The sequence below is a fragment of the Macaca fascicularis genome, chromosome 14 (assembly GCF_037993035.2).
Source record: "Macaca fascicularis isolate 582-1 chromosome 14, T2T-MFA8v1.1".
Lineage (NCBI taxonomy): Eukaryota > Metazoa > Chordata > Mammalia > Primates > Cercopithecidae > Macaca > Macaca fascicularis.
The window spans coordinates 40644285-40666433 of NC_088388.1; the positions used below are offsets into that span (position 1 = coordinate 40644285).

General features: G+C 36.3%; 1 protein-coding gene across 3 annotated transcripts in view; it reads right to left on the reverse strand.

Moving 5' to 3' along the window:
* Positions 1-22149, reverse strand: part of LUZP2 (leucine zipper protein 2) — a 578438-nt gene that overhangs the window by 138589 nt on the left and 417700 nt on the right. For all 3 annotated transcript variants that reach the window (XM_005578372.5, XM_045371619.3, XM_005578370.5), the window contains one exon: positions 19048-19110. In XM_005578372.5, the coding sequence (XP_005578429.2) occupies positions 19048-19110 (63 nt within the window). The remainder of the gene's footprint in view (positions 1-19047; positions 19111-22149) is intronic.

Consider the following 22149-nt stretch of genomic DNA (forward strand, 5'->3'; position numbering starts at 1 on the left):
GAGGTCCCACCCTGATAACCTCATGGGGTCCCACCCTGACTCAATGTCCCCGATGTTCCCGGAATCAGCAATTCCAGGAAAGAACCTCCTAAGGTCCCGCCCCAACCAATCAGAACAAGATACCTTGCTCAGGCCATAGACAGACCCAATTACCACGCGCCTAAAGCTTTGTTTGAATTTCGCGCCCTAAGCTGTGTTTGAACTTGTGTTTGCCTATATAAACAACCTGTAACAAGCACTCGGGGTCCCAGGGCCAACTTAGAGCTTGGGACCCTAGCGCGCTAGTAATAAACAACTCTCTGCTGTGAAACTCGTGTCGGTGATCCTTCGCGGCGACCCCTGCCCAGGAAGGAATCGACAGTTCGGTTCCAACAGAAGCAGGGCGGGAAGATATGCTAGGTGTGAGCTTGACAAGAGGCGAGATTATTCAATTGGAATGAAAAATTAAAACTATATGTTGGTGATTGTAAATTTTGGCCTCTGACTAAATTGCACGAGTTCAGAGTACTGAAATGATTTCATTGCCCACGCTAATCCTGCACCACACAGATAGAAACAAAGACTATAGGAAAAACGAATACAAGAGGACCGTGGGGGGAAAACACACATTGCTTTATAGACTGAGGGCTGGCATCTCTGTGGGAAGCAGGTAGTATATAAAACAGCTACAATCAGGAGTGAGGGGGGAGTTCTCCAACAGTCATTATTGTATAAGGAAAAAAAAAATGCCTTAGTCTTTTGTGAACCTTAAACACTGAATATTTACAATCAGAGGCAATGTTGTTGAGGAGATAAGCCTCTGTTGAGTAAGAGACTGAAATTGCAGCTATTTGCCAGCTTTCCAATGTGAAGGTTCTAAGTCCTTGAAACTTTATATAATAAATTAATCTGACTTGTTCCTCAAATGGGATTTGCTGTGTCCAAATGACAATGGTAGGCACTAAGATACCATAAATCTTTTATTTAAAATATATGTACAAGTATAATGATTTAATTGGTAGTGTTGTCACTGGTAAAAAAAACTCCACAAGTTTATACCACTTACGAGATCAGCCCTTGATTCCATGAGCTGTACATTTCTTTTCATAAACTATAAAATTTGTTAAGTTTTTACAAAGTTGTTCTGAACTGTATCTATTGTAGCAACTTTCTATTCAGTATCATAAAAGTTAAATGTCTTCTTCTCTTTGATTAGGTTAACCAAAACCCTTGTAACTCAATAACAGTAATGAAATAAAGTGAAATAAATCAAATAAATTCACAAATATCCTTTGGAAATGTCTCCGTTCATGACAAAAAGAGAACATCTAAACATGTTGCCCAAAGAAGAAGTATTCAAAAGAGAATAATAATTTGCTCTTGTCCTCTAAAATTATATTGGCATCACCATTAGGATAAAAGATACAAAAAGGTACTTTTAAAAAGTATAACATTTTATAACTTGGTAACCATTTTACCATTCTTTCCAAATTTTATCATTAACTCATGATTTTAAAAAAATGTTATGATATGTTACATAAAACATTTAATATTATCTACATCAGGACTTGTAAATATATTAGTGAATTACTTTTTTTTTACTAATCTTTCTTTTTTTATCTTACTTTCATAATGAAATTTTTTTTAGAAGAACAATACTACTGTAACTGCTTTATATTTTAATAGAGATGAGAGCTACTTGAAGATGTAGTAAATCCCTGAGAAGTAATTCCAGGGCACTCAAATACAATTTTACCAAAATCCATAATTTTTAATCCATAATTTTATAACCTAAAATGTCATCTGATCAGAAACATGTGTTATACTTTCTTTGTGCTCAGAAGAAACAAACATCTCAAAACTGAAAAAGTATTTTTTAAAAAGGTACTCAATAACAAACTATTTAGTATTTCAATAAACCGGTTCACTGAAATATCAGTAGCCCACGCAATTTCACAAAGGGAATGATTTTCCCCAAAGGACTCATGATTGCATCACTGTTCTATATTTACTTTAAGCAAGCAAATATGCAAATCAGCTCTTCCTAGAATAAGGTTAAGGGCCCCTCTCACTGTGAGTACAGCTTGCTAAGCCAAGACACACATGCACAACCTGTACGACATGATGCATAAGAAAAGAATATGTCAAGAAGGTCAGCAATCCAATGCTCAACACACCCTCTCAGAAACAAGGAGAAATGTTCTAGAATTACTCTGTTTTGATTTTCTACACAAGCATCCTGACTTGTGCCTTATTCTCATACATTATTTAGCTTACATATACTGCTCTACAAAGTTTTTTTCAAAAATAACAAATAGCATTCACTGCCATAGTAAGACAATAGTAAACAAATTCTGGTGGAGTAGCTTTCTGGAAGTTGAAGACTGGCCACAGGCTAAATATTTAAAAACTCATTCAGAAGGCCAATAGGTTGTATCTTGATTACCAACGCTGACAGACTTTTAGGATCTACTTCAAATATGAGAATGAGAAAGAGTTTGAGGCTAGATGGAAACAAAGGTGTAGAGCATCATATAACCTATTAGCAAGGACTGAAATAGGCACAGGGTGTCAGATTGGGGACACACAAATATATTCATAATTTTAAATGTATTTACAAGTCCTGGCACGTAACATTTTAAATGTTTTGTTTTCTTATGTAATATGTCACAACATGTTTTTCAAATCCTGATTTAATGGTAAAATTTGGTGAGAATGGAAAAACTTAAAATAAGAAAGGTAAAATTTAAATATGTTATTAAAGTTATAAAAATATTTTCTTAAAATTAGTACTAAACCTAAACCACAAGCCTGGCAGTTACAGAACACATTCAGTTTTCAAGTAAATGAACAGAGTAAGAAAGGTAGCCCTAGCTACGCCATCATATCCCTTGTGACCTGCATGTATACACCCAGATGGCCTGAAGCAACTGAATATCCACAAAAGAAGTGAAAATAGGCAGTTCCTGCCTTAACTGATGACATTCCACCATTGTGATTTGTTCCTGCCCCACCCTAACTCATCAATCGACTTTGTAACAACATACCCTCTCTGCCCTAAGGATAATGTACTCTTGTGATATTCCCCCACCCTTATGAATGTACTTTGTACAATACACCCTCCCCACCCTTGAGAAGGTACATTGTAATATCCTCCCAACCTCCCACCCTTAAGAAGGTACTTTGTAATATTCTCCCCACTTGAGAATGTACTTTGTAAGATCCACCCCCTGCCCACAAAAAATTGCTCCTAATTCCACCACCTATCCCAAACCTATCAGAACTAGTGATAATCCCACCACCCTTTGCTGACCCTCTTTTCGGACTCAGTCCGCTTGCACCCAGGTGATTAAAAAGATTTATTGCTCACACAAAGCCTGTTTGTGGTCTCTTCACACAGACGTGCATGACAGTATGAAAGCCATTTAAATATCTGAAACATTTTACAAACTCTTCTCCTAAAAATGCCTTATGTAAACCTATAAATATTATGAACAAATTCTGAAGAATTAATATCTTCCTGAAATGCATCCATTGACTCTGAAGCCCTTCCTAAAGCAGGAAGGCATTGTGGTCAAATAGAAAAAACACTTTTCTCAGTGCCTGGTAGATAATACATGCACAATAAATACTTTTGAGCAAATGAATAAACCTGAAGTCAGGAGACTTATATTGAAGCTTTGTAGTCATAAATAAGTTATTTTACAATTCTGAGCTTAGGTTCTTTACCCAAATTCTTTTTAAAATTTCAATACTTTGAGATTCCAGAGAAAATGGTGGATAGGAGGCAGGATGAACTTGCAGCTCCCACTCAGACGATCAGAGCTCCGTGTGGAGACTCATATCATGCAATTTTCCTCCACAAACTGCCACAGGAACATAACAGGAAAGTGAAGAGAATCCATAGATGCTTTGAAGGAAGCCCATCATTCCTGCAGGCTCCAAGAGACAGTCAAAAAACTATGAGTGCCCAAAGTGTGAAAGTATGAAAGGGGGATTGTGCACCCCCAAACATACATCCTGACTGAAGGAGGTCTAGATCATGGGAGAATGATTTGACCTTACCTGGAGCTGAGACAAATTTAGTGAACTGAGTGAAATATAGGGGTAGGGGAAGCAGCAGGAAGAGCTCTGTGGGCACACACAGTCCCCAGGGAAGCCATTTCTGACATGGTCTCACAGGGGTCCTTGGGGAGGTCTGCCAAAGGAATTGGGAAAAGACCACAGGGAGAAGGAAACTTCCAGCTGTACTTTGTACAATTTTGACTGAATACAAACTTTCCTAGACAGAACCCTAGAGAGGGGCAAACAGCAAGTGCAGCCACAACACAGAAGCTGCAGCAGGCAGGGAGGCATGAAACCTGAAAGTCCTGATTGCCTTTTCAGTGGGGAGGCCAGTAGCCTGGGGCAGTCCTGCTTACTTGCTGCCTGGATATAAATTTGGTGATGTTGAGGAGGCATGGTGGGAGTGAGAGTAGCCTTTTGAGCTGTGTGGGAGTTGGGTGAGGCTGGTTTCACTGCCGACTTTTCCCCATTTCCCTGGCAGCCTGCATGACAGCAGAGGCAGCTATAATTCTTCTGGGAACATAATTCAATTGGTCTGATAATCACACCCCTATCCCTTATAGCAGCTGCAGCAAGAATCACCCAAGAAGAGCCAGAGCTCAAACATGCCCAACCCTGCCCCCCACCTGAAGGTCTTTCTCTACCCACTGTGGTAGCCAAAGTACATAATCTCGTGGGAGTGCTATGGCCCCACCCACTGCCTGAGACACCCAAATATTCTCCAGGACACCCTAGGGCAAGCTTGTATCCTCCATATACTACTGCAGCTGATGTTCTCTTGAATGTGCCATCTCCTGGCTGGCTGCCAATCAACACAAAAGCAGTGTAATAAACAAAACTATAACTAAGAACCCTCACAGAATTCACTTCACTTCACGCTACCTCCATTGGAGAAGGTGCTGGTATCCATTGACTCAGAGAGCCGAAGATGGATCACATCACAGGACTCTTTACAGACACTCCCTAACAGCAGACAGGAGCTCAGTAGCTCTGGTGGGTGGCTAGACCCGAAGAGAAATAACAATCACTGCAGCTCAGCTCTCAGGAAGCCACATCCCTATGGGAAGAGATGAGCACCACATCAAGGGAGCACCCCATCAAGGGAGTACCCCATGGAACAAAACAATCTGAACAGTAACCCTTGAGCCCCAGATCTTCTCTCTGATATAGTATATCCAAATGAGAAAAACAAGAAAAACAAACAAACAAACAAAACAGGTAAACAACTCCAGTAATATGACAAAGCAAATTTCTGTAACACCATCAAAAGTCCACACTAGCTCACCAGCAATGGATCCAAACCAAGACAAAAATCTCTTAATTGCCAGAAAAAGAATTCAGAAGGTCAATTGTTAAGCTACTCAAGGAAGTACCAGAGAGGTGAACACCAACTTAAAGAAATTTAAAACAACAACAACAACAACAAGTTTCAGGATATGGGCAAAGAAATCTCCAGAGAAAAAGATAGCACAAATACAAATAACCACAACTTCTGGAAGTGAAGGACACACTTAGAGAAATACAAAAGACACTAGAAAGTCTCAGGAATAGAATCAAACAAGAAGAAGAAAGCACTTCAGAGCTCAAAGTAAAGGCTTTTGAATTAATCATCCAAAAAAGATAAATAAAAAAGAATTTTTTATTTTATTTAATTTTATTTTGAGACAGAGTCTCACTCTTTCATCAGGCTGGAGTGCAGTGGCATGATCTCGGCTCCCTGCAACCTCTGCCTCCTGTGTTCAAGCGATTCTCAGCCTCCCAAGTAGCTGGGATTACAGGCACGTGCCACCATGCTCAGCTAATTTTTGTAGTTTTAGTAGAGATGGCTTTTGACCATGTTGGCCAGGATGGTCTTGATCTCCTGACCTCATGATCCACCCACCTTGGCTTTCCAAAGTGCTGGGATTACAGGCATGAGCCACTGTGCCCAATCATGAATTTTTTAAAAATGAACAAAGCTTCCAAGAAGTTTGGGATTATATTAAATGGCCAAACTTAAGAATAAGTAGTGTTCCTGAGGAAGAAAAGAAATCTATAAGTTTAGAAAACATATTTAAGAGAATAATTGAGGAAAATTTCCCCAACCTTGCTAGAGATCTAGATATCCAAATACAAGAAGCTCAAAGAACACCCGGGAAACTCATTGCAAAAAGATGATCACCTAGGCACATAGTCATCAAGTTATCTAAAGTCGAGATGAAGGAAAGTATTTTAGGAGCTATGAGGCAAAAGCATCAGGTAACCTACAAAAGAAAACCTACCAGATTAACAATAGATTTCTTAGCAGAAACCCTACAACCTAGAAAGGATTGGGGTCCTATCTTTAGCCTCCTTAAACAAAACAATTATCAAACAAGACTTTTGTATCCAGCGAAACTAAGCTTCATAAGTGAATAAAAGATGAATCTTTTTCAGACAAACAATACTGAGTGATTTTGCCAATGCCAAGCCAGCTCTATAAGAATTGCTAAAAGAAGTTCTAAACCTTGAAATAAATACTCAGAATACATCAAAATAGAACCTCCTTAAAGCATAAATTTCACAGGACTCATAAAACAATAACACAATGAAAAAAAAAAAAGGTATTCGGGCGACAAATAGCATGATGACTACAATAGTACCTCACATCTCCATAGTAACGTCAAATGTAAATGGCCTAAATGCTTCACTTAAAAGACATAGAATGGCAGAATGCACAATCATTCACCAACCTAGTATCTACTATTTTCAAGAGACTCACCCAACACAAAAAAGACTCAAATAAACTTAAGGTAAGGAGGTGGAATAAGATATTCCATGCAAATGAACACCAAAAGTGAACAGCAGTAGCTATTCTTATATCAGACAAAACAAACTTTAAAGTAACAGCAATGAAAAAAGTCAAAGACAGACATTATCTCATGATAAAAGGACTTGCCTTACAGGGAAATATCACAATTCTAAATATATATGCACCTAACACTGGAGCTACCAAAATTTATAAGATAATAACTACTGATAAGTATTATGCCTCATAAATAATATAGACAGCATCAAAATAATAGCAGAGGACTTCAATACCCCACTGACAGCACTAGACAGCTTATCAGGAGAGAAAGTCAACAAATAACAAATAAACTTAAACTATACCCTAGAACAAATGGACTTAACAGGTATTTACAGAACATTGTATCAAACCACTGTAGAAGCCGGGCGCGGTGGCTCACGCCTGTAATCCCAGCACTTTGGGAGGCCGAGGCGGGCGGATCACAAGGTCAGGAGATCGAGACCACGGTGAAACCCCGTCTCTACTAAAAATACAAAAAAAAAAATTAGCCGGGCGCGGTTGTGGGTGCCTGTAGTCCCAGCTACTCGGGAGGCTGAGGCAGGAGAATGGCGTGAACCCGGGAGGCGGAGCTTGCAGTGAGCCGAGATCGCGCCACTGCACTCCAGCCTGGGCGACAGAGCAAGACTCCGTCTCAAAAAAAAAAAACAAAACAAAACAAAAAAAACCACTGTAGAATATATACTCTATTCGGTGGCATATGGAACATTCTCCAAGATAGACCATATGACGGGCCACAAAACAAGTGTCAATCAATTTAAGAAAATCAAAATTATGTCAAATACTCTCTCAGACAACAGCGGAATGAAATTGGAAATCAACTCCAGAAGGAACCCTCAATACTATACGATTACAAGGAAAATAAATAACCTGCTCCTCAATGATCACTGGGTAAACAATGATATCAAGATGGAAATTAAAACATTCTTTGAACTGAATGATAATAGAATACAACCAACAAAAACATCTGGGATACAGCAAAGGCAGTGATAAGAGCAAAGTTCACAGCATTAAATGCTTACATTAAAAAGTTTGAAAAAGCACAAATAGATAATCTAAGGTCACACCTCAAGGAACTAGAGAAACAAGAACAAATAAAACTTGCATCCAGCAGAAGAAAAGAAATAACAAAGAACAAAACGGAGTTAAATGAAATTAAAACAAACAAACAATACAAAAGATAAATAAAACAAAAAGCTGATTCTTTGAAAACATAAATAAAATTGATAGACCATTAGCGAGGTTAACCAAGAAGAGAGACAATTCAAATAAGCTTAATTAGAAATGAAACGGGATATATTATAACCGATACCACAGAAATACAAAAGATCATTCATTCTAGGCTACTATGAACACCTTGACATGCATAAACTAGAAAACCTACAGGAGATACTTAAATTTCTGGAAATACACAACCTTCTGAGTTTAAATCGGGAAAAAATAGAATCTCTGAAGACACCAATAACAAGCAGTGAAACTGAAATTGTAATAAAATATTGCAAACAACACAACAAAATCCAGACAGATTCACAGCTGAATTCTATTAGACATTCAAAGAATTGGTACCAATCTTATTGGCACTATTCCAAAAGATTAAGAAAGAAGAAATCTACCCTAAACCATTTTATGAAGCTAGTATCACAGTACTACCACGACCAGCAAAGGACATAAAATTTAAAAAGCTACAGACCAAAATCCTTGATGAACACAAATGCAAAAATCCTTAACAAAATACTAGCTAACCAAATCCAACAGCGTATCAAAAAGATAACTCACCATGACAAACTGGGTTTCATACCAGGGATGCAGGGATGGTTTAACACATGCAAGTTAATAAATGTGATAAAATACACAGGGAGAATTTTTTTTGAAATTACATGATCATCTTAATAGACACAGAAAAAGCATTTGACAAAATCCAGTATCCCTTTATGATTATAACCCTAAGCAAAATCAGCATAGAAGGAACATACCTTAATGTAATAAAAGTCATCTATGACAACGAACACACAATCAGTATTATACTGAACAAGGAGAAGTTGAAAGCATTCCCCCTGAGAACTGGAACAAAACAGGGATGTCCACTTTCACCATTTCTATTGAACATAGTACTGGAAGTTCTAGCTAGGGCAATCAGACAAGAGAAAGAAATAGAGGGCATCCAAACTGCTAAAGAGGAAGTCAAACTGTTTCTGTTTGCTGATGATATGATTTTATAAAAAACCCTAAGGACTCCTCCAAAAAGTTAGATAGATAATTAAATTCAGCAAAGTTTCAGGATACAAAATTAATGTACACAAATCAGTAGCTCTGCCATACATCAACAGTGATCAAACTGATAAACAAATCAAGAACTCAACTTCTTTTACAATATCTGCGAGAAAAATGAAATACTTAGGAATATACCTAACCAAGGAGGTGAAAGGTCTTTACAAGGAAAACTACAAAGCAGTGCTGAAAGAAATCATAGACAAGACAAACAAATGAAAACACATCCCATGCTCATGAATGGGTAGAATCAATATTGTGAAAATGACTATACCGCCAAAAGCAAATTACAAATTCAGTGTAATTTCTCATCAAAATACTGCCATTATTCTTCACAAAAGTAGACAAAACATTTCTGGAATTTATATGGAACCAAAAGAAGCCTACATACCCAAAGCAAGACTAAGCAAAAAGAACAAATCTGGAGGCACCACATTACCTGACTTCAAACTACACTCTAAGGCCATAGTCACCAAAACAACATAGTACTGGTATAAAAATAGTCATGTAGACCAATGGAACAGAACAGAAAACTAAGAAATAAAGCCAAATACTTACAGCCAACTGACCTTTGACAAAACAAACAAAACATAAAGTGGGTAAAGGACACCCTAATAGACAAATAAGCCACACACAGAAGAATGAAACTAGATACTCTTCTCACTCTATACAAGAATCAACTCGAGATGGATCAAATAGTTAAATCTAAGACCTGAAGCCATAAAAATTCTAGAGGATAACATTGGACAAACCCTTCTAGACACTGGTTTAGGCAAAGACTTCATGACCCAGAAACCAAAAGCAAATACAACAAAAACAAAGATAAATAGATAGAACTTAATTCAAATAAAAAGCTTCAGCACAGCAAAAGAAACAATTAGCAAACAGATAACCCACAGAGTAAGAAAATATCTTCACCATCTATATTTTTGACAAAGGATTAATATGCAGAATCTATGAAGAACTCAAGCAAATCAACAAGAAAAAAGAAAAAACAAAGATCCCATAAAAACTTGACTAAGAACATGAATAGAAAATTCTCAAAAGGAGATATACAAATGGCCAACAAACATATAAGAAAATACTCAACATTTCTAAAAACCAGATAAATATAAATTAAAACCATAACGTGATACTGTGATACTACCTTATTCCTGCAAGAATGGTCATAATCAAAAAAATAAAAAAATAATAATAGATGTTGGTGTGAATGTGGTGAAAAGGGAACACTTTTTACACTGCTGGTGGGAATGTAAACTACTACAACCACTATGAGAAACAGTGTGGAGATTCCTTAAAGGAACTAAATGTAGATCTACCATTTGATCCAGCAAGCCCACCCCTGGGTATCTAACCACAGGAAAAGAAGTCATTATGCAAAAAAGATACTTGCACACATATGTTTACAGCAGCAACATACACACACATATGCAATGCAAATGCATATATATATACACACACACATATATATACACATATATATCACATTTTCTTTATCTACTTATTGATTTATGGGCCTTTGGGCTGGTTCCATATGTGTGTATACACACACCATGGGATACTCATCAGCCATAAAAAGGAACAAAATAATGGCATTTGCAGCAACCTGGATGGATTTGGAGATCATTATTCTAAGTGAAGTAACTCAGGAATGGAAACCAAACATCATATATTCTCACTCATAAGTGGGAGCTAAGCTAGGAGGATGCAAATGCATAAGAATAATACAATGGACTTTGGGGACTCAAAAGTGGGAGGGAGGTGAGGAATAAATGACAACACACTGGGTACAGTGTACTCTGCTTGTGTGATGGGTGCACCAAAATCTCAGAAATCACTACTAACAAACTAGTTCATATAACCAAACACCATCTGATCCTCAAAATCCTATTGAAAAAAATAATAATAATAATTAAAATAATTTAAAAATAAATTGATACTTTCAGTGATTCTGTTTGAAAAATTCTCACATTTTGGAGAAAAAATTCATGTTTATTAGAATTTAATTTGTCATTTTTTCTGATAAGAAATGTGTGATCTTTTAAAACCTGCATCTCTTCTCCATTAGCTAGCAAATAATGAAAAAAATAAGTAAGAATAGTAGGATTTTGTGCTTTAAGCATACAAGGAATAAGGCTACAAATTCGGGTCGATTTTGACAAGGCAATTTACTTTCTCTTGTTTCTTATGCACAGAATTTACTTCTAAGCTGTTGGTTCTATTAAACTGGTAGAGCATAGGAGCCAAAAATAAAACTCTAAGCCCCCTGACCAACTGAATGGACTTTTCCTTTTGGCCAAGGGCATTCCTAAATGAACCTGAAAAACTAGTTCAGACCAAGATGAGAAGGTGGGGGTCAGACATGTCTCATTATCCTCTCTTCCTGTTGAAATCCAGGCACAGCTGTCGAGCATTTACCACTAAAATAGAAGCCTTAAGACTGGCAAAGCAGACTCTTTGTAGCAATAAAAGATACCAACATGATAAATAGGTGGCCCTGAAATAAATTAAAATATTTTACCACAAAATGTATTTCTTTGAAATATTTTGAAATGGCCATGCAAAGCTGTCTATTGTGGGAAAAATCTATATTCTGTAAAGAATCCTTTTCCTTTTCCAGGTTTTTTTTCTGAGCCAGGAGAGAATTAACTAAGAGTTTGGCACCATAAGTCTGATAGACTTTTACAATCTATTCTCTCTGAATCCTGCTACATAGAGGCTTCAACTGCATATTAAAAAATTTAGTATCCACCACCCCTTATCTTAACCTTGACACTGACTTCTATTGATTCCAGGTCTTTAGATAAACTCTTTTAACCAACTGCCAATCAGAAAATCTTTAAATCCACCTATCATCTCCCTAGCCTAAGCTTCAACCTGTTCCACCTTTCTGAACTGAACCAATGAACATCTTACATCAGTGTATTATATCTCCTTAAAATGTATAAAACCAAGCTGTAGCCCAACCACCTTGAGCATACATTCTCAGGATTTTCTGAGGCTGTGTCACAGGTATGTCCTTAACCTTGGCAAAATTAACTTCTAAATTAATTGAAACCAGTCTCATATACTTTTTGACGTACAGGTGGATTTTGCCAAGGTTGAGTACAGGTCCAAGAAAAAGGATCATAAAATCACAGGAACGTCTGTGATCTGTGCTTTTTCCAAACAGCATTTGGGGGATTTCAGCATTCTAAGGGCAGGAACGAGCAATAGATAAAGAAGAAAGTAAAAAGGGGAGAGTAAATAAAAGAGGCAAGCAGGCTGGGTGCAGTGATTCACACCTGTAATCCTAGCACTTTGGGAGGCGGAGGTGGGTGGCTCACCTGAGGTCAGCAGATCAAGACCATCCCTGCCAAAATGGTGAAACCCCATCTCTACTAAAAATACAAAAATTTGATGGCCGTGGTGGCGCCTGCCTGTAGTCCCAGCTACTCGGGAGACTGAGGCAGGAGAATCACTTGAACCCGGGAGGCGGAGGTTGCAGTGAGCCGAGATCTCACCACTGCACTCCAGCCTGGTGACAAAAAAAAAAAAAAAAAAAAAAAAAAAAAAAAAAAAAAAAAAGCCAGGGAGTCGGGGTGGGGTGGGGGCAAGCAGTTGCATTGTTTTGAGGCTTTGATCAGCCCTCATTGAATCCATATTTTATACGAAGACAGAGAGGGTAGAATAACAGTTAATGAGGTATTCACTTCCTTAGTGAACCTGCATTTTTATTTAAGATAAAGTAAACACAGAGTGGAGGAAGCAGCAAAATATGAATTCATCTCAAGTGAGCTGAGAGATGACTCCCAGTCTTATTTTTGTCCCTTACCTGTGAAGATAAGCTATTCATTTACATTGTCAGAGTGAATTTCAACCATTTTAGGATAAAGACCTTGGGGCCCACAAGGAATTATCTTGTCAGCACATTGTGAGGGAATCCCCTGAGGAAGTTTGCAGCTTTTTTTTTTTTTTTCTTTTGAGACGGAGTCTCTATCTGTGCCAGGCTGGAGTGCAGTGGCACGAAGTCGGCTCACTGCAACCTCTACCTCCCGGATTCAAGTGATTCTCCTGCCTCAGCCTCCCAAGTAGTTGGGACTACAGGCGTGCGCCACCATGCCCAGCTAATTTTTGTATTTTTAATAAAGACGAGGTTTCACCATGTTGACCAGGATGGTCTCAATCTCCTGACCTCGGGTCATCCCCGCGCCTCGACCTCCCAAAGTGCCAGGATTACAGGCGTGAGCCACTGAGCCACCGCACCCAGCCATCTCCTGTCTTTGTAGCTATCGCTTCAAGACAAAATGGGAGGCAGTTTGGAGTGACTCAGTTTTCAAGTTTGACTTTCTCCTTTGGCAAGTTGAGTTTGGGGACCGAAGATTTTGATTTTTCTTTTACAGATGTTTGAGTACATTAGAAGAAATGACTTCTAAAAGATATAATCTGTAAATCACCTCAAAATACAAAGTAGAAATACAGATGGGAAAAATGTGATATCGTGGAATTAAAATACTTCTATTAAGATATAACTGTGCCACTTACTAGTCCCGTAATTTCAGAAAACTCTTATAACTTCTCTGGGTCTTGGTTTTCTAATTCATAAGAGAACAATATTATCTTCCCTGTCTGACTCATATAATTATTTTGAGGCACAAATGAATGTGATTTGACAAGCTTACAGCTTCTGGAATCATGCAAGAAAATAATATTTTTAACCCCTCATACCGCTTTTGTAAGATGCCTACATTTTGGCACCAAATACAAGTAAATGGCACTGAAAAGCATTTTGCTCATTAAAAATTAGTTTAACATGTGGATGACATAATTTTAAATTAATGAGACAGATGCACAAAAATTAAATTACTTAAGAGTTTAAAAATTAAGGAGAAACAAATTTACTAAATTCCCTTATAGATACCTGGAATCATCAGGAAATAATCTGACACTCTGTTATACATACATGGAAATTCAGGTTGCAATGCCCCTCTCTTCAAGAGCAGATGACAATAGAGGTACCAAGTTAAATACATCTAGATTTAGAGAAAATAATAACGATAACAAGCCACTGTGGTATCTGAATGTCAGCAGGAATGAGTACATCAAGTCTATCACCACACATTCCAGAAATTAAGTCAGCATTTTGATCCAATGATCTAAACATATGCTATAGGGATAGTTATCAAAGGAAAAACTATAAAACCCTGCAAATGTACTTAATTCATGATGCCCCAATGGGTCAGCTCTACTTAAAAATATATATAATTAATATCCATGGCGATAACTTCACTCTGCTAGTAAAAATGCTTTACAGGTAAACATTTTGGTGGCCACAAATATCAAATTTCTTTAGATTTCAATTCTTTCATTGTGAAAGAGATCACACAAATTTTCCTGTCTCATAGGGGTTGTGGTGAGGGTCAAATGAAGTGACACATTATAGACCTGAATAAAGTAAAAACACTAAATATATACAGTGCTCCTTTGGTTCCACAGGGAATTGATTCCAGGAACTCCATGGACAGCAGAATCTGTAGACATTCAAATCTCATATTTAAAATGATGTATTATATGCATTTAATATATGCACATCTTCCTGTATATGTTTTAATGTCTAGATTGAATATACTACTAATATAGGACTTATTAAGGAATACGTTTTAGGGAGTAAGGGTAAAGGTTCTCAGTGGAAATTTTCCTGTAATAAAAGGCAACTCCCAAACCATTTCTTTTCTAACAAAAAGTCAGCTTTAAAAGCCAGGCTGGCAAGCTTTAATATGCAAATGCTGACGATTAGAAACTAGGTCCACTCAACATGGTCAACACGGCAATTCCCGCCATCTTCTCCTGGTCACCACCTGTGCCAAGTGTAATGGCTACCTCCAGATAACACCAGGTGTTCGGAACATCATAGCGACCCTCACTTGCATATTAAAGGACTAAGGTGGGAGGGTAAGGTTTCTGGAAGCTACGTAAATGACATACCTGGTCAAACCAATCCCCTGGGCCCTGTGCAAACCAAACACCGCCTCCTCCAGCATCCCAATATAAGCAACCACTTTTCTGCCGCACATGGGGTTCCTCTTTGTTCTGAGCCCCCCTCCCTCTGTCTCTGTATGGGGGAACTGTTTTCTTCTTTCTTCTTTCTTGCCTATTAAACTTTTCATTCCTAAAACCACTCCACCTGTGTCCATGGCGTTAATCCTATCAGTGCGAGACCAAGAACCCTGGTGTTCCTCCAGTCATCAAAGCCATATCAATACCTAATACAATGTAAGTGCTATGTAACTATTGTCTTTTTACTGTATTATTTTCAATGGATATATCATTTTTATGGGTTTTTAAAACTATTTTCTTTTTTTATTTGTATACATTTAAGGGGTGCAAGTGCAATTTTGTTACATGAATATATTGCATTGTGGTGATGTCTGGGCTTTCAGTGTATCCATCAGTCAAATAATGTTCATGATGCATATTAAATACTTTCTCATCTTCCAGTCCCTTCCTTCCCCACAACCCTTCTGAGTATTCATTATCTATCATTCCATACTCTATGGAATAGATAATGATTCATTATCTATCATTCCATACTCTATGTCCATGTGTACACATTATTTAACTTCCATTTGTAAGTGAGAACATGCAGGTTTTTTTTTTTTTTTTTCTGTATCTGGGTTGTTTCACTTAATTAAGATAATGGCCTCCAGCTCCACCCATATTGCTGCAGAAGACATGATTTTATTTTTTATAGTTGAATAGCATTCCATATGTGTGCATACGCCACATTTTCTTTATCTAATTATCTGTTGATGAATATTACAATTGGTTCTGTGTATTTCGTACTGTGAATAGTACCGTGAAACCTATGAGTGCAGATAACTTTTCATTTAATTCTTTCTTTTTTGGGGAGTAGAGACACAATAGTGAGATTGATGAATGAAATTTTCTTCAAATATTTTTGATTCACAGTTGTATGGATACAGAAACCACCAATACACAGGGCTAAATGTACCACTATAGTATATTTTTAATAACTGGACTACCAACTCCCTTAAGCAGTAATTTAACTAAGCCACCATTTTATTTGAAACATTGAATGACATGTAGTATTTTAAAATTGTTTTTATTCAATAAACAAAAACAATCACAAAACTATCAAAATGTCTGCCATTATCTATCTCAATAGAGAAATTGATAGACTGAATTTTTAGTGATTTGGGAGTATTGTAAGCATTGTTTTTAATTTACCTCCACCTCCCCATAAAAGTAAGCAAAGAAAATTAAATGACTTAAATCTTTAAACCATCCAATAATAAAAATTATAATCAAAATAATCATTTTACTTTATAATCTCTTAAAGCAACAAAATTTGTTACTGTTGTGTAGCCATTATTCATTCACATAATTTCTTAGCTAACCAACTTATTTATTTTTGTTTGTTTAATAAATCATCCAGTACAAAATGATTCTTAAATTCAACATTTTTCTTGTTATTATTGTACTGATGGGAGAGTAAACTGTTATATCTCTTTTGAAAATCATCTGTACTAGGTAGCAATAATTAATATTTTAAAACAATTTTCATGAACTACTTGATAGATATGTTTAAAAAACTAACTCAAGTTAAAAATAAGAAAGTATTTTTCATCATAATGTAAATTTAAATCATTATATATATATGTATGTATATGCATACCTGCACATAAGTGAAAAGTTAAGTAATCTTTGGCATATCTATATAATAGATTATTCATTTAAATTTAGATAAAACAATAAAGATTAAAAGCTATCTTTGTGTTTTTAAATTACAAATTATGAATATATATAAAGGATATATATATATATATATAGAGAGAGAGATGTATTGTAACTGAGATATATGTGCATATATATCAATCACCAGGCAGATATAATTCATACAAAGGGATTTAGACAGAAATATGAAGTATGTCAAAATATTGTTTGCATTTGTTCTGAGTGATGGGATTTTAAGTTTTCCTTTGGCTTTATATTTTTTGACACTGTTTTGAAATTTTTCTTCAATGAATAAGTAATACTTAGGTTTTTTTTTTTAAAGAAGTACATTTGTCAAATCTAAAAAGAGCACTAAAATGGAGATGAGGTATTCTAGAGAATATATCAGCTCCAAGTGGAATCAAGGAGGATATAAAGTAACTCAAGTCTCTGGGCAACTAACAGTCAGTTAGGCCTCACTTCTATCTTTAGTGGAGGATTTCTACTTCAGCTAGCAGCCTCCCCCAAGTTAAAAGCAGCTCTCAAGCATTAATAAGGGCACCAAATTCATCATTATGCTCTGCAATTGCCAGCATGTGTCATTATTTTTAGGATGAGATGTAAATGCTTTGACAGCAAGCATTACTTCTTCAAAGTCTACATTTACTTTAAAAAAAAAAAAAATCAAATCTATTCAAAATTGAACATTTCCTAAGAGGAAAGTACCTGAAATAGAATCTACTACTCATCTCAGGGCTCACCAGTTCGTAGACTCCTTTCAAAGGTGCATGGGTGAATGTCTGTGGTAACAGGTACTTCAGTGCTATCAGGTTGGTGCAAGAGTAATGGTGGTTTTTGCTTTTTTTTTAATGGCAAGAACCTCAGTTACTCTTGCACCAACCTAATAGTTGAGTTTCTACTGTCTACTTCCTTGACACATCTATCTATCTGTCTGTCTATCTATCTATCTATTTATCAATCATCAACATATGTTTATTCAAGACTTAAACCGTGCACTGCTGATATATTAGCAGGTAAATCAGATAAGTGTGCTGCCATCAGGATGAGTGCATGAATACATTACAGCAGAAACCTTGGCTGCCTCCCACAGCAACTCCCTTTCTATTACTTATCTGCAAAAGAAACAGTCTTTCACAATAGAATCTAAAAATGCTAAGGTTTTACCTTTGCCTGGATGCATAACCTAGTTTGGAGAACTTTCTCAAAAAACTCTCCTCCTTCAGAAAAAATAATGACTTTGGAGGACAAACGCCTCCTTTTTCTGCTTTGACTGTGTACATAGTTGGATGAAGACACTATATATATATATAGTGATATCTTATCACAGATATATATATATCTTTAGTGACCATCATGATTCTATGAGGAACCAAGACTTAGAATAAATCTTTAAGTTGAGGGTTGTCACATGGAGTGATGTGGAGGACAATGCAAAACAAACCTGAGTCTTGTTGACATTGTTGAGCTATGAAATAAACTATAACATTGTCATGCTTCTGGGCCTTTTGTTATTTGAATTAATAAAAGTCCTACGGTGGAACAGTTTTTGGGGGTATTGTATATGCTAAAGGAATTCTAATTCATGCAACTTCATAATCTCTTTGTATTCAGGTCTCCTGATTTCATAAAATGTAAAATGACATGAAATAACAAGGTTTACATATAATATATCTCATATTTTAAGTCATAAAAATTTTCAACAAGTCCTGATCTTGGTAATATCTGAAAGTTGACGTTTTACTAATCTATATTCAACTGGAATATTACATAGAAGTAAAACACTGAATATTGCTGAACTGTCTGTTGTCTTCCACTAACATTTATTTCTAAAACTCTGATCTGAAAAATAAATTTAAAAGATTCAAAAGTCCTTGTATGATGTACTTCACATAAGTCTCTCAGCTTAATATCTGCAACTCATGAACTCTGGGGAAGCAGGATTTGTTTTATAGACTCCTAACCTGCTGGAATGAGGCATGCTTTTGATTAAGAATGAATGTAGGAAATAATATTTCCACTTATCTCTAAGTAGGCAAGAAAATAAAAGTATTTCTAAAGCAGTCAAACGCAACTCAAATTCATGAGAAATTCCAGAAATCAAATTTAAGCTAAATAATGTTCTTGAGATTTTTGGTATTGGGATAGAAAGTTTCAGGGAAAAGAGAAAAGATTCTCACCTTAAATAATAAATCCTTCTTCCCATAACGAAGCTCCTTCAGCTGGGCTTGGATTTTTTTGGACTGTAAGACAAAAACATGGATAGGTTGTGTAACTCATTTGTATTTTCAAACTTGAAGACTAAAATACTTTCAGACTTCACAGGAATACATTTTGCAGCCAAGCAAAGTACAGTCCAACTAGTTTTGAAGTAAAACAGAAAACCTTAACTCTGAGAGTTAAATTCCACTCAAATACATTTTTAAAAAAGTTTTATTATACTTTAAGTTCTAGGGTACATGTGCACATTGTGCAGGTTTGTTACATATGTATACACTGCCATGTTGGTGTGCTGCATTCATTGACTCGTCATTTACATTAGGTATATCTCCTAATGCTATCCCTCCCCCCTCCCCTGACCCCACGACAGGCCCCTGTGTGTGATGTTCCCCTTCCTGTGTCCAAGTGTTCTCATTGTTCAGTTCCCACCTATGAGTGAGAACAAGTGGTGTCTGGTTTTCTGTTCTTGCGATAGTTTGCTGAGAATGATGGTTTCCAGCTGCATCCATATCCCTACAAAGGACATGAACTCATGCTTTTTTATGGCTGCATAGTATTCCATGGTGTATATGTGACACATTTTCTTAATCCAGTCTATCATTGATGGACATTTGGGTTGGTTCCAAGTCTTTGTTATTGTGAATAGTGCCACAATAAACATACGTGTGCATGTGTCTTTACAGTAGAATGATTTACAGTCCTTTGGGTATATATCCAGTAATGGGATGGCTGGGTCAAATGGTACTTCTAGTTCTAGATCCTTGAGGAATTGCCACACTGTCTTCCACAATGGTTGAACTAGTTCACAGTCCCACCAACAGTGTAAAAGTGTTCCTATTTCTCCACATCCTCTCCAGCATCTGTTGTTTCCTGACTTTTTAATGATCACCATTCTAACTGGTGTGAGATAGTATCTCATTGTGGTTTTGATTTGCATTTCTCTGATGGCCAGTGATGATGAGCATTTTTTCATGTGTCTGTTGGCTGCATAAATGTCTTCTTTTGAGAAGTGTCTGTCCTCATCCTTCACCCACTTTTTGGTGGGGTTGTTTTTTCTTGTAAATTTGTTTGAGTTCTTTGTAGGCTCTGGATATTAGCCCTTTGTCAGATGAGTAGATTGCAAAAATTTTCTCCCATTCTGTAGGTTGCCTGTTCACTCTGATGGTAGTTTCCTTTGTTGTGCAGAAGCTCTTTAGTTTAATTAGATCCCATTTGTCAGTTTTGGCTTTTGTTGCTTTTGGTATTTTAGACATTAAGTCCTTGCCCATACCTATGTCCTGAATGGTATTACCTAGGTTTTCTTCCAGAGTTTTTATGGTTTTAGGTCTAACATGTAAGTCTCTAATCCATCTTGAATTAATTTTCGTATAAGGGGTAAGGAAGAGATCCCGTTTCAGCTTTCTACATATGGCTAGCCAGTTTTCCTAGCACCATTTATTAAATAGGGAATCCTTTCCCCATTTCTTGTTTTTGTCAGGTTTGTCAAAGATCAGATGGTTGTAGATGTGTGGTATTATTTCTTAGGGCTCTGTTCTGTTCAAATACATTTTAATTATCAATTTTTCCTTCATGTGATCATGTTATTTGTGTGTGTGTGTGTGTGTGTGTGTTGTTATTGGTTATTGGTGAGTTAAACCTTAACTTTGAGAGTCAGACCTCCAGACATCCTAGGCAGAAAGAGAAAAACCAGAGCTTGTTTAAAATATGTTATTTAAAGAAAGTTGAGTATTGTTCTTCCCCCAATCCACAACTAAACACACAGAATTTCTATCACCCAGGCATGGCCAACACTCTAATTGTAGATGCTAATTACATCTGTGCATATGTATGCCTCATTTTTTACTACTTATTTTCAATTACTTTTTTTAAATTAAATGGGAGTAAATTTGAATTTGATATATGTCCAAAGTAGAAGCAAATGTGACTGGAAGCAAGAAAAGTTGCTACAATACTAATGCTGAGCTGAATGTTGTTTGCACTTTAGAGTAATACACTTTTTAAGAGGGCCATCGCAAATAGGAAAATACTTAAAAAGAAAATCTTTCTCAGTAGTATGCTTTGACTACCACATTTAATTATGTTCCCTTAAGTCACTGAATGATGATCATGTATTTTGAATTTTTCAGGACAGTCCCAATTACTAAAATTATAATATAAGGACTTCAGATTATTGTATTTCTATACCTAAAATTATAGGTTCTGATTCTTTACTCAGGCAAAAAACAAACAAAAAAAGAAAACCACCACCACCAATAACCAATAACACACACACACACACACACACACACACACACACACACACAAACAAATAAATTAGCATGATCACGAGAAGGAAAAATTAATAATTAAAATGTATTTGAGTGGAATTATAAATTAGTATCATCACTTGGGGAAAGTGGCATTTTCTGATAAAATTAAACATATGTCCACTGCATTACACTGCAATATGTCCTAGGTAATTACCCAAGAGGAACTATAACATATACAAAAATACTTAAGCCATGTTTATTCATAATAGCCAAAAGCTAGAAAGAGCACATATGTTTAATAAGCAATGAAGAGATAAATTGTAGGATATCCATGACATGGAGTACTAGAATACTGTTGAGCAACTGAAAAGGAATGAAGTACTGAATCATGGAACAACACAGACAAATTTCAAAAGCATTATACAATGTGAAAGAATCCAGTAACTAGAAGCTATATTTTGTATAATTCAATTTGGATAACATTCCAGAAGGCAAACAAACAGTGATAGAAATCAGTTTAGTAGTTGACATGGACTAAGAGTTGGGGTAAAGATTCAGCGTAATATAACAAGAAGACATTTTGGAGGGTAATGAAAAAATTGTATGTTTTGAATCTATACATTGGTCAAATCCATCAAACTGTACACTTAAACTAGATAAATTATATTGTACTGTAAATTATATCTCAATAAAATTAAATTTTAAAAGAAGCTGGCTATGGTAGGTAATGAACCCATGATCCTTATGTCACTATTACATCCTAGTAAACTGTGTTGATATAAAAGTCCTCTTTAATAAAGAACATCTGCCTAT